The sequence below is a fragment of the Drosophila miranda genome, chromosome XR (assembly GCF_003369915.1).
Source record: "Drosophila miranda strain MSH22 chromosome XR, D.miranda_PacBio2.1, whole genome shotgun sequence".
Lineage (NCBI taxonomy): Eukaryota > Metazoa > Arthropoda > Insecta > Diptera > Drosophilidae > Drosophila > Drosophila miranda.
The window spans coordinates 28,774,670-28,788,404 of NC_046674.1; the positions used below are offsets into that span (position 1 = coordinate 28,774,670).

General features: G+C 43.5%; 1 protein-coding gene across 2 annotated transcripts in view; it reads left to right on the forward strand.

Moving 5' to 3' along the window:
* Positions 1 to 235: 235 nt before the first annotated feature.
* Positions 236 to 13,735, forward strand: part of LOC108151896 (disheveled-associated activator of morphogenesis 1) — a 29,000-nt gene continuing 15,500 nt past the window's right edge. The window contains exon 1 of one of the 2 annotated variants that reach the window (XM_017280799.2): positions 236 to 333. In XM_017280799.2, the coding sequence (XP_017136288.1) occupies positions 286 to 333 (48 nt within the window). In that variant the 5' untranslated portion in view covers positions 236 to 285. Of the gene's footprint in view, positions 334 to 5,482; positions 5,537 to 13,735 lie in introns of those variants that run through there. The other variant, XM_017280798.2, reaches the window with a different exon arrangement.

Consider the following 13,735-nt stretch of genomic DNA (forward strand, 5'->3'; position numbering starts at 1 on the left):
CGTGGTGAAAAAATATAGATTCAAAAACCAAACACCGAAATCGAAAATACTCACAAAAACCCAAGCGAAATCGCGCGCGTGATTTTCCATAGAGAACTGTGAAGAGTAGAGCCGAGCCACATTCTCCACATTAATGCTTTGTTTTTTTTTTTATTTGTTTCTCGTTGAAAGAATCCCGCGATTAGTGTTGTGTTGTGTTGTGCGTGATGTGTGTGCCTTTGCCGACAGGCACTGCCTGAGTCTGACACTTCTGTGAAGGGGAGACCGGAAGAATTCTTAAGCAGAATGTCTGCCAAAAACCAAATGAGCGTCTTCATGGAGAAGATCAACACGGTGAGTGGTGGCCGCAAAAAAGAGATCTCGATCTCTGGGTCTCGCGATCTACTTCACGGGATTATACACGGTGCGGCCTCGGAGTGGAGTTTCCAATTTCCCAAATGGAATAGGGTTTTCCGCCATGGGAACCACAAGATCTTCAGATCTTATCGCCTGACTTCAATTTCTCTCTTTTTGAAATTATCATTCATTTTTGATAGAATATATGGGATGTCAGTAGTATCTATGTGTCTTCTAAAGTTCTTCTTCTTGTGTTATCAATTGAATGGAAATTATGTGCTCTTAATATTCTAAGGTTAGAATATAATATAATAATAATAATATTTTTTTTTAATTTATACCGAAATATGAAACATATATCATCAGAATTAGATCCTTAGATTCAGTTTTCATTCTCTATGGTGTTCGGCACGGAAGATTTTTCTCTAGATCTCAAAGTTTTTGCCCATGTGCCTCGACAAAAACGTTCTTTTGCTTTTTGTAGATTTTTATATACATATATGGGGAATGGAAAGCAGGAGTACCTTTAGATACATCACAACTATTGTCATGATCAAATTTGGGAGCGATATCGGCGAAACTCGAGTGTATTTTGTCTTTGCACTTTCGGGCTTTTCTTTGGAACTCTTCGCTCAACAAAAATTCAGCTGGGTGCAAGTGCATGCCCACCGCTGGTTTGAGTTAAGGTTAACACCTTTTTGCTCCCATTAGAATCGGGGCTAAAACTCCATTAAAATTCCATTCGAATTTTTAGTGACTTAAAATCATGAAAACTCTATTTGTGAGGGGTTTTCCCTGAGGTTGGAAGCGGCTTGCGACGAAGGTATTCTTTCACTCAATGATGGGTGGCTATCCCTTGGCTTCTGTCATATTTAAGGCTGCATTTCGCCAACGAAAAACAGTTGGACAGGGTCCACAATGGTGTGTACATGAAAGCGAGAAAGAGAGCGGTCTCTGGCTTGGCCAGCACAATTTAGCCGTCATTTGCATTCAAAAGTGTCGCCTGCCTGCTCATAAATAAAATGAAATTGAAATTTTTGCGCCTTCCAATCACCGCGTCGCGGTATCCCCAGTCTTTCAGGCGGCAAGTACTCGACGCATTTTGATTGTGGAGAAATGGAAAGTGAAATGCGGCTCAAACGAAATTAAGTGCCCAATGCTCTCCATCCTCCATCCTCTCGCCTGCTCTCCCTCCCTTGATTGAGTGTGTGCCCCAATGAGTGGCCCCCCAATTGAACGACGGGGCTGACGAAATGCCGCGCACCGCATAACAAACAAGTGCCTGCTCAGAGCCCATCCGACCGCCCCCCCGCTCTTCATGCAGCACATTTGCTGCAGAGGCAGAGGAGTAGAGCGGACAGTGGCGGGGAGCGGCTTGGAGTGCAGCAAAGCGTCGAGCATTTGTGCAACAATAATTAATTAGTAATAATTTTTTTTGATTTTTGGTTTTTTTCTTTCGATTGTAGAAATGCTGATGAGGCGGTAAAAGTGGGGCTGTGGTGTGAGGAGGTGCTTGGGTTTGGCTAGTGCATCGCAAACATATAGTTGAGTAATTGCTGCCACCCGCCACCCTGCACCACCCTGCACCTCCTTGCCCCATTCCCCTTTCCACTCGTGTGTCTGTGCGTTCCGTTAACGAGTCGTGATTACCCCTTTCTGTGTGAGGCAAGGCGATTGCAATTGCAATTTTTGATGCAATACGCTTTCTAATGAAATGATTTATCGATTGGCCATTTCTCGACTGACCACCAATTGCTATCGACAGATCGATAATCATTTATGGCAATCCAAATATCAATAATTCGATTAAATGTTGGCTTTCGATTTAATTATTATCGATTGTTTTGATAAACTTGTGTCGATAAATCGATCGAATCTGCATATCGGCCAAACAAAAATCAGCATTAACTGATTATGCATCTATTTCACATTAATCGATTGTTATCGATACATTTCGGGAGTAAGAACCTTTAGGAACAACCTGCCCTCCATAACTGTATCGATCAAATGCAAATATTTATCGAATGTTATCGATTCTTTACGATAACTCTTGATACTGCTAACCACCGTAGCCATCGAACTAAACGTTTCCACTCATTCCATTCATTTGATGAATTACTATCGACATAATTCGATTAAATGTCACACATTTATAATCATTGCATTGATGTAATCCCATTACATCGTGTAATTGCCGCAAAGAAAGATCGGATGAGTACTTATCGAATAAATCACTTGTGATTGCAAACCTGAAACACTGACACAACACACCTTTTGCTGCTCGCGTTATCTCGATCGAGGCGAAATGTCATAATATGCTAGATCACCTTTTCCTATAACTTGTCCCTCTGTTTGTCTGTCTACATATGTGTGCACTTGTGGGTCCCCCTTCTCGAGGCCCACGCTCCACCTGTTCCACCTGCTCCAGCTTCGCTTTGTCCAGCAATCACTTCCTGGCTTTGCTGACATTCTGCGGGCCTGCCGCGTCCCTCAAGGGGCGGCTCCTACATGGAATTGCACTCTGGGCAAAGCCAAAGCAACCTTCAAACGACAATCCAGCACAGAACGAGTGGAGCACCAGGAGCGGACTGCTCCTCAATGGCATCTAACGGCAACTGCCGTTGGCCTCCAAGCGAGCCGCCCCGTTGTGACGTCAACTACCGCAATCTGTACTAGAATTTGGGGGCTAAGCCGACTCTCTCCGGGCGGCAGCACTTTGCATATGTGCCACAGGTTGCATAAGGCATCTGCCGCAGCAGCCACACAGTTTCAGTGGCAGTTGCAGTTGCAGTTGCAGCCTCTCCTGCTGCAAACTTGATCTCAAAGTGCAGTTTTTTTTTATGTGGAACTGGTTCGCCGTCCGCAATCCGCCGTCCGCCATCCGCCGATTGCTGGTGGCCTCCGTCTGTGGGTCTGTGGAGGGGTCTGGTGTCTGGTTTTTATGCTCCTCCGGCGATTGGCTCCACTTTATTTATGACGTAAGCCGTTGGCGGATTCTAGGCCTGACATTGGCAGACACACAGACTTGATTCTCACGAGCATTTTGGATGGCTTTTCAGCTTTTCAGCTTTTCAACAGCGACCGGCATCTGGAATGTGTGCCACCAAGCAACTGATTGATGGATAAATTATCGCATTTGCACAAGAATTTCGCACCTAACAGACGCCATACCGGGGCTACGACGACTCTGTGATGCGCCATTTCGATCGTAATCCACACGTTAAATGTAACTGGAGATCAGCCGCCAAGGCAGCCCCGAAAACCACATCAAAGAGAGCAGCAGGCACTTCCCTAGAACATATCAAGGGAATCGAGCGACACACAGGCTAGGCTGTATCTTACGGACTATGTATCTGCGATCCCCAAACCAGACTTTGAACCTGAAACACTGAAATAGCTGTAAACGATGGTGGGGCGAGCATTCCTTTTATGCGGAATCTCTGACCCATTTTCCACTTTTCGACGAACGGTTCGAACCCTATGCAAAACATTCATAAATAATCTATCTATGTCTGTATCTGTGGTATGGTTTTTGGAGCCCGCGCTCCATTGGGGAGTCAGTCCATAACCAAATACGGAAGCCATGTAATGCTAATGAATCGAAAAAAGCAAAGCGAAACCCAGGCACATGACCAAAAAAAACGACTCGAACCGAAGGGGAGCCGGTGTACGGTGTGAGTGGGGGGAGAGGGGCTTGTAAAAAGTTGTAATAATTTCCTGTCTTTTTGATTTGCATGTGAAGTCTCCTCCAATTCCAATTCCAATCCCAATCCCAACTCCGCGACGACGCTGGAGAGAGATTCCGGCTCTGACTGGAGCCTTACTTAATCCGCGAAAAAAACTACAGCCAAAAAGATACAAAAGTATCTTGTGCATGTAATGCGATACATTTGCGGCCACCTACGCCGAAAAGAGCGAAGAGCGTGCAAGAGATAGAGATTGAAATTTATGACGGACATGGACCAGATGGGCCACCCACCAGATGTTGACCCTCGAGAGATCTGCAAAGCTACATCAGCAGACATTTCGACAGAAAGATTTAGATAGATTTCCAATAGATAAACTTCCATAGAAATAGATACGTTGCCATTAAATACATTTCCAATAGATATATTTCCAATAGGTAAATACATTTCTCATAAATACATTTTCAATAGATAGATTTCCAATAGATACATTTATATAGAATCATATTCAATAGATACGTTTCCAATAAATTCATTTCCAATAGATGTATTTCCAATAAGTAAATACGTTTCTTTTAGATACATTTTCAATAGATAGATTTCCAATAGATAAATTTCCATAAAATCATATTCAATAGATACGTTTCCAATAAATACATTTCCAATAGGTAAATAAATTTCTCATAGATACATTTTCAATACGTTTCCAATAGATCCATTTACATAGAATCATATTCAATGGATAAGTTTTTATTAAATAATTTCCGATTGTTATATTTCCAATAAGTAAATACATTTTTTATAGATACATACATTTTCAATAGATATATTTCCATTGAGTAAAAACATTTCCTTTAGATACATTTCTAATAGATGAATTTCCAATAGATACATTTTTAGTAGATAGATTTCGAATAATTAACTAAATTTCTCATTTTCAATAGATACATTTCCAATAAACAAATTATTAAAAGATACATTTTCAATAGAGAAATCTTAAATAAATAGTTTGAATAGATACTCTATACATATTACCAAGAGATACATTTCCTATATCTATTGGATACAAAATAAATACATTTCTATGGAATCATTTCCTTATAGATACATTTCCAACAGATACATCTCCCATCTCTAGACCTAACCAAATGGAGATGTAAGATATGTGTAGTTTGTGGCAGTGAAAGTGCTAGGCCACATCCAGAAGATACATTTTCGTATCTGCTGGTGCTGCCGGGCTCTTTTCTCTCCCTCTTTATCTTTCAGTATCTTTAGAATGTATCTTTATATCTCTCACGATCGCCATATCATTGTCAGTGTCAGAGGAAAGCAAATAAATGGGGATCGTATTTTTTGGCACTGCCTTGGAGATAAGATTCGGCCCAAATTTCGTGGGGACACAGACGTGCTGTCGTCCCAGTTGTGGTTACAGTTCTCCAGGGGATTTGATCGTGGACTGTGCGTGTGAATCCAGCATGGAGCAACAGAAGCCACTTCAACCGCGCAGACGAAAGGTAAACTAGGAATAGAAATAATTAGAGATTGGAACTCCGATTCCCCGGGCAGGCCCCTCCCCAGTTGTCCTTCTGCGGGGGGTCGAGGTCAAGCAGCAACCCCCTTTCGATGGCAGCACTCACTCTTGCCACTCAACGACTGACCCCATGCCCCATTCATTCATTCCGCAGGGAAACCGCTTTCCACCGGCAGGAGTTTTCTTTTGTCCGAGCCACAGATTTCACCGACAAACAGAAACGAGAAATTGCCAACTTAATTTACGGCATTGAGCGATCGTCGATGGAGCGGTGCGGTGGGGACAGGGGCTGGGGGGGACTCCTCACGATCTATGCGATCTTCTGCTTTGTTTTCCTTCTTTTTTCTTTTTTCCGCCGCCACAGACACTGCCACTGCCACAGCCACAGCCGATAAACATATTTTCACTTTCGGTTTTTTCGGTTTTCAATTTGTGTCTCTTCTCTGTTGGTGTCTCGACTTGGTCTCGTCTCTCCCTCTCCCTCTCTCTCTCTCTCTCTCTCTCTCTCTCTCTCTCTCTCCATCTCTCGTGGTCTCTCGGACACCACCAATAATCACAATAATCACGGGTAAGCGGGCAGTCAGTCAGGGAGCCGATGGCCCAAACAGGTTGGCTCTGCTCTGGCCGCAAAAGGTGGCCGGATGCTCCACACTGCCTGGTGGAATTTTTTGTTTTTGATTTTCGGATGCCCCAAACGAAAGTGAAAACACATTCGCCAAGAAGTCCAAGCCAGATCCCAGAGAAATGTTAAATAAAAATTGAATTTAAATAAATTTCATATGTTAATTGCAGGTGGCCCGTAAAAAAATATTAAACATCCGATAATCTTCTCTCCAGCTTCCACGTCTTCCCATCTTCCAATCTGAAACACCGAAAACTGAAATCGAAACTGAAACTGAGATCAAAATTTGTAAATTTCAAGTTTTTCCTTTTTTTTCGCGAACGCTGCGGCGGCTGCGGCTTACTTGAATGAATTAATGAGGGTCAAGATACTTGGGCCTTACTTTCGGGCTTTCGGGCTTTAACTTTTGCTTTCTACGGCATCGACACCTTGAAGCCGCGATGGAGCGATCGATGCAAACAGACTGACAGAGAGAGAAATGAAAGATCACCGAATGATTGGATGGTTGGGAGCCCGGACCTGTGGACGGCACGGCACGGCACGTGTTTCGATCGATCCACAGACAAGTGAAGCCTAATGAAACGCATTCATCTTTGGACTTCCAATCGGCTGCCATTCGTGGAGGTCATCAGTCATCCGTAATGCACTGCAGTGCTCTTCCCTGACCTCCACCGAGAGCGCACTCGTTGATGAGTCCCATCCCCAGTGACCCATATTTGAGGGGGATTTCTGTGCGCAACGAGCGGGAAATAGGTTTCCCGCCTTTCCGACTCTCTCAATCTCTCCCAGTGTGGCTTAGCCATAACAAGTTGGGGCCTTGCACGGCAAAGGCCTTGATAGACAACCAATTTCTGGCAATAGCTCCAAAAAATAATGCCATATTCCGTGTCCATGCTCCATGGATATTCCACCAAAGAACATTTATCTGGTAAATCTCTCGGGAATGGAAAACAGATGGATTGATTTGGGGAATACATGTTTCTGTTATTTTTTATGGTATATTTTATTTGTATTATTTATATTTTTATATTATTCCGCTATTTTTCTAAAAGGGTTTTTTGTATTTATGGTCTTTCTACTATAGTATATTGTCTGTTAGTCTGTTGTCTAGTATTTCCCAGTATTTTATTTTTTATAAACATTTCTTCTGTTCTTGTCTAGTATCTCTGGTAATACAAGCTCTAATAGAAAACCCAACCATATTCCATGCACCATTCCTTGGACATTCTGCCGTCCAATTCCGCAGTTCCGACTGCTGCTGGCAATGATCTCATCTGGCGGATCTGATCTGCGGCTCCCATTATGAGGTGGTTTCCAAAAGTATCTGCGAAATGCAGGCATCAATTACCTTTGCCTCTCTCTCTCTCTCTCTGTCCCCCTCCCTGTCATAAATATCCCCCCGCATCATTTAGGCAAATTAAATTGCCAAAGAAAAAGCTCTCTGTGGCAAAAAAATGAATAAAAGAAACTGGTTTCTGGTTTCTTGTTTGTATCTTTATCTGTCGGTGGATTTGGGGGATTCGATTTTCTTGAACTTTTCTTTTTCGGCTGCCGGCTTTTGTCTGTCGTTTTCTGTATCGTTTTGCCAGTTAGCTTGTTGCTTTTCGGTTTGCTTTTTGCTTGATTTTTCGGCCGTACATTGTTTTCGAATTAATAATTTATATCGAATTTTTTTGTGTAAAGTGCTCGCGGCGCACATCAATTGATTTGCCGGATTAGCATACAGATATATCGGTGCAGATGCAGATACACTCGTATCTCCCACACACACACACACACACTCTCAAGTTTTATTACTCCTTTTTTTTGTTGTTGATTTTTGACTCTGAAAAATTATTTGCAATGAATATAAAACGCGCTCGTTCGCCGAGCAGCAAAGCAGAGAAACAAAAACAAAAGCAAAAAACAGCAATAACCGATGAAAGTAAAAGTTCAATTAAATAAAGATAAATTGCACAACAATTGTTGTCGCCGTCGCACTCGCCGTCGCCGTCGCTGTGTTGGGATTGTTGTTGCGCGGGTATACCCTTCCACCGACAGACAGGGTACCATTATTTTTCAATGCATAAAGATCAAACGGTACACGTATTTTTCGTGTTCTTGCATTTTGTTTTTGCTTTTTGCCTGGCCTGCGGCCGACGCTAAGTCGTAATTGTCTTATCTCTTGATCTCTTCATCTCACTCACACGCAATGCATGCTCGCCCTCGCCCTCGCTCTCGCAATTGCTTCATTCTTCCATTCCTCTCTCAGCGCTGTCTTCCATCCTTCTTTACGTCGCTCTCTCAGGCAACAAAAACACCAGTGCGCCGAAAAGTCGCAATTGCCTTATCTCTTGATCTCTTCACTTCGTTTAGGAGCTTTGCTCTCTCGCACACGGAATGCACACACTCCTCTGTTGTTCTATCAGCTCTTTCGTTCTCTCTCGCTCAACAGCATTAATGAGCCACAAATTCGGCTGAGACGACACACGATGGGTATTTTTATGCGTGCTCGTTTGCAAAATCTGTAACTTTCCTCACTCTAGAGATAAAGACACGGCGCTTCTGTTTAGATAATATTTTTTATTGCTGTTAATAATGTTTTGTTGTTCCTTTTGCAAAAAAAAAGAGCCTTGCTTATTACTTTCGCGATGGAATGCGCCCACAGTGCGACGCTCGATCTTAGGCTAAAGAATCTCTCGCCTCAAGAAATGCAGGGACACCCACTGTGTGAAGCACAGAGAATAATGCAACGGGACTCTCTATCTTTAGGCTATACGAATTCCCTTTATTCTGTAGGACAAAGGTGAGGTGTGCTATCGTATAATATTCAATTTCTTTCAAGGTGGATAAATCTCAAAAAGTTTTCTGACGTCTTTTCGAGCGAGATTATTCTAGGCTTGATAAAGGGAGTCTAAAAGGGTATCAAATGCTTCGGATTGGCGGCTTGCCATTAGCTCTGGTGGAAGTCTAACTCACAGAAACCTTAACTTTCCTCCCCAAACTCTTCCTTTTTCTGCAGAATATTTGTACTGAAAAAGGGAGAAGATACAAAGATGAGAATGCATCTCTCCCCACAATCAAGTAGCCCTCCGAGTTAATATCTCCATTCAAAAATATCTCGCGATCTCAGGCTCAATTTGAAATTTTAATCTCTCAATCTCCTCCCCCGAAGTCCTCGCTCTCCTCCCCTTTGTCCCGCTCTGCTGTGGATTAAGTGCGAATTCCCCCGCGGCATTCCATTCCATAGCCAACTACGGCAGGCAGCTCTCTCGCTTGCGCCAGCCTCTCCTCTGAGAAGAAAAGAGTGGATCGGAGTGGAGGGGAGAGGTGAGAGAACTCTGCACGATTCCGCACTTGTCCCGGTGTCACAGTCCGGGGGCCTGCCTGGACCTGAACCCCCAGCGACACCAGCAACATCAGCAAACAGCAACAGCAACAGCAACATCAGCAGCCACAGGCACAGCAACAATGTTTAGTAGCTGTGCAACACCAAGCCTAAATCAAGTTACAAGAATGCGGAATAAATGTCATGATGAAAATGTGAAACAAAGAGCGAGAAAAAGAAGAAAAACAATTCACAAAAGGTGAACTTTACCGAATTTTTCTATACCCTTCAATACTCCCACGACAACGGTACAATCGAACAACGGATAAGATACAGATACTAAATATATATTTTCATAGAAATCAGAGAACTTAAGTTAATAAATCTCTCATGGAATGACTACAGACCGATTGATTTTAAGTACACATTTTTTTGGTATTTTTAGTAGTTTTTCACTATTATTTATTGATTTTTCTCCTTATATTTATATTTTATTTGCATTATTTATAGACTTTCTTTGCTTGGTACTTTCTGGTACTTTTCGAGACATTTTTGATATAATTTATAGATGATTCTGCAATTTTTTCTAGAATTTTCTAGAAGTATTTTATGGTATTTTTTCAAGTGTTTTATTTGTTCCATTATTAATTTTTCTGAATTATCTGGAATGATTTTATCTAGTATTTTCCGGTATTTTTCTAGAATTAATTACAGGTTTTTAGCTATTGCTTAGAGATTTTCTAGTATTTTCTGTGTTTTTTCTATTATAACTTCCCTATTCATTCCTAGTCCCAATCACCTGACCTTAATCGTAATACCCTCCTCTACGAGGGAATCGAAAAAGATTTAGCTCTGGGTGCTGTATCTTGGAGATACTCCCGACCACAAGAGACTCCCATTTCGATTTAGTTGGGAATCGCGATCTTAATCGACTAAACTGGTTTCCTCCCCGGCACCGAGTACCCGATGTGGATCACTCGGGGGTGTAGTATCTGTGCTTCACGACCGAACTTGCCCATAAATAAAGTTATGCTATAGATCTATACCAAAGTACGGGGGGGTATAAAGAACTTCTACTTCGACTGCCAGTCGCTGCTGCTTCGTCTGCGTCTGCTGCTGGTTGTCGTCGTGGGTCGTTCATTATGCAGTCAGAGAGGGGGAAGCAAACATACGATTCCACGCACACGGCAAATATGTGCTAGAAAATGGCATAATTAATTGCTGTACTCGAAACCTCAGCCCACAGCTATTGCAACAGCTATCTCATTGGAGGGTAAAAGTGTCTTGTCTCGAAGCCTTTTCGTTTCAAAGTTCTTCCGTTTTGGCCGAAGGCTGAAGCTGAGTCGTTCAGTCGATCATCCATCTGCTAATTGTTTGAGTCAAAACAGTTGGCCAATTAGGCCCATTATTAGATCTATAATTATTCGAATACCCCCATGACTCTTTGTGTCGGTTCTGCTGTCTGCCGTGCCTGGTGCCTGGCGCCTCGCCTCGCCTCATCGCGGTGCCCGTCCCTCGAGCATACATTTTGGTGGCCTCCTAAACTTTAAATGTCAGTCGTCGAATATTGCTGCCGATCCCCCAGTCTCCAGTTTCCAACCCAAGACAAAAAATACCACTCGAAAATTAATTTTGAGAGAAAATTCAATTGGTTCTGGAAGGGCAGGATCAGTGGCACGTTTCGAACGTCGTACAGCAGCTCCCCCCAGCTGCTACTGCGCATCATCTTTTGGGTATTTTTCTGGTATGAATCACATATTCATGTGATATTTTCAAGTGCAAAGTTGAAGATCCATCAGATACATATTACATATACATATTATTAGATTGTCAATCAATCTGAAGGTCTCTTGCACACACTTCCTGATCGATCATAAGTCTGGGAATCATATATGTACTTCGTATCTGCATTATCTGTAATCTACACTGGGACTTTCCATGTTTTTTTGGGCGGGCGTTGAGAGACGACAGACCCTCATCATTTGTTGTTGCGGCGATTTTTGTAATCACAATTAAAAAGCACTTTGCCAATTCGCCAAAAACAACTTGTTCGTTTCGGTTCGACAAGACGTCTGGATGGGATGGTGGCAGATGATTATCCAGCAGCAACAACAAAAGAGCAAAAACCATGAACAATGAACGGATAAGCGGATGAACGGATGAAAGATGACCACAAGATGACATGAGACATGAGGAAAGGGCATGGCAGGGCAGGGCATGGCAGGGCAGGGCCAGTGCTTTGGCCAGACAATGGGCCAGCAGCATTAGCGGATCCAGAGGCATGCCTCCAAAAGACAACAACACAGCCGCGAAACAACTTTATTGAGTGAAAGTTTTGATGCCCGCAGCAGGAGATGAAAACACTTGCACTTTTGCATATGTCCCCCCCTCCCCCCACCCGTCCCGATGCGGGAAACTGACATTTAGTTGGGATTTTCCTTTCGAGCACTCATTTAAAATGGTGGCTGCCACACGGCTGCACCCACTTTGGTTGCACTTTTGCCCATAAATTCTCAGAGAGATCCAAATGGCTGTGTGGCTGTGCGGCTGTGCGGCTGTGTGGCAGGAGTTGACGCCTATTTGCTGGCTGAAAATATCAAAAGTTAGATAAACTAAAAATATCAAACTAGAAACAGACCAAAGACCAAGCGGAAAACAGAAACAAAAATCTGGCCGAAAAATGTAAATGAGTCTCAGATTGCAGCAGCCACAGAGCAGGGAGCACGGAGCACGGAGCACAGAGTCGCCGCCGCTCCAAAAAGATTGTGGATTCTGTGGAGGGTGCAGTGCAGTGCAGTGCAGTGCAGTGTTGGGGCCAAATTAGTTAAGATCTGAAATGTTAGAACGGCTGAAGGAAAGTCCCCAGAGACCACAAAAATCCAAACACCACAAGACAACAATCCGACACGACATCTCGTGGCCCAAAAACACTGCACACAAAATGCAATGCGATACAGAATGTTCGGAATGACATAGACTCTTTGGATAGGATATCTCTGTTTTTGCGATGTGGAATAGTGCAACCCATGGAAAACTCATGGAAACCCTCTTTGAGGGAAAATTCGCATAAACAAAAAGCCAACCCAAGAACCGGATAAGACGTCCCAAGGAGAATCTAAAAGAAAAAAGAAAAAAAAAAGTATATCCATCGGGATCGGGGCGATCCTTGAAGCTCCGGGCTCCTGGAAGAGAGCCACTTAAAACGGAAGAACGGGAAGCTGCCTCTCTGCGGGAAAAGATGGATCTCCAGCTGCTGATTTAACATCGGAACTTTAGCGTCCGACCCAAGGACGCAAGGAGGAATATAATCTCTATAAAGCCCCGAACCAAAATAAATATCCAAAAGGAATCTCTGGCAACCAATTGTAAACGTATCCGTAAAAGTAATATGAAGAAGAGTGGAGGAAGGAGACCATGGAAGAACCCATCGAAGGTCCCATGGAATCAGGAATGTGCCACTTAAGGGACCTGTTGCTTTCGCGATTGCAGCATCTCGTAAAAGGATTCGATCTACCTGGAGAAGAGTGGGCTTCTCCCCGTAGAAGAACAGCGTCAGGTGCAGGTCCAGCGACTTCCGCTTAAGTGCTGCCCATCTCCATGATGGTGACCCGTACAAGCACTGGTTGCATGTTTACTTCGCTATTTAGTGCCTAGTGGTGGAGGTGCTGAAGGAGAGTGCCCTTCTTTCCGTAGGAGCGTAGGAGTACAGATCCAGGGGGCTTGCGGCATGTGGCATGGGCTGCAGGAGGGTGGAGCGTGGCAGGTAAAAGAAAGCTTGTATTGTTTTTGTACGATTTTTTTGCAACATTCTCGTACAATACAATCATTTCAGCACCCGCATGCCCGCCTGATTACTCGATTACACATTTACTTGTTGCTTTGTTGCTGTTGCTGTTGCTTTGTTGTTGTTCGACTCAATCCCCCCAATGTCTGTGCTTTTTGCCTTGTGGCTGTGGGGCTCTCGTTGTGGCGGTGCTCGATGGTGGTGCTAATGTGGTTGTTGCATGTAACCAACACCTTACAACACCTTCACCACGGTCCAGCGGCAATTGTGGAGGCCCCGCCACTGCCACGTCGTTCGTTTTTATTGGTTGAAACGGGGGGACACCGTAGAATCTGATACCCTTTCCTTCCAATGATGCAGAGGCACAATTTCTACGATGCGAAGGGACTCTCTGGCAAAGAGTATGGAAAACCACAAAAAAATAACTGAAATATGAACAAAAACATATTTATTGTCTCGACTGCTCTGC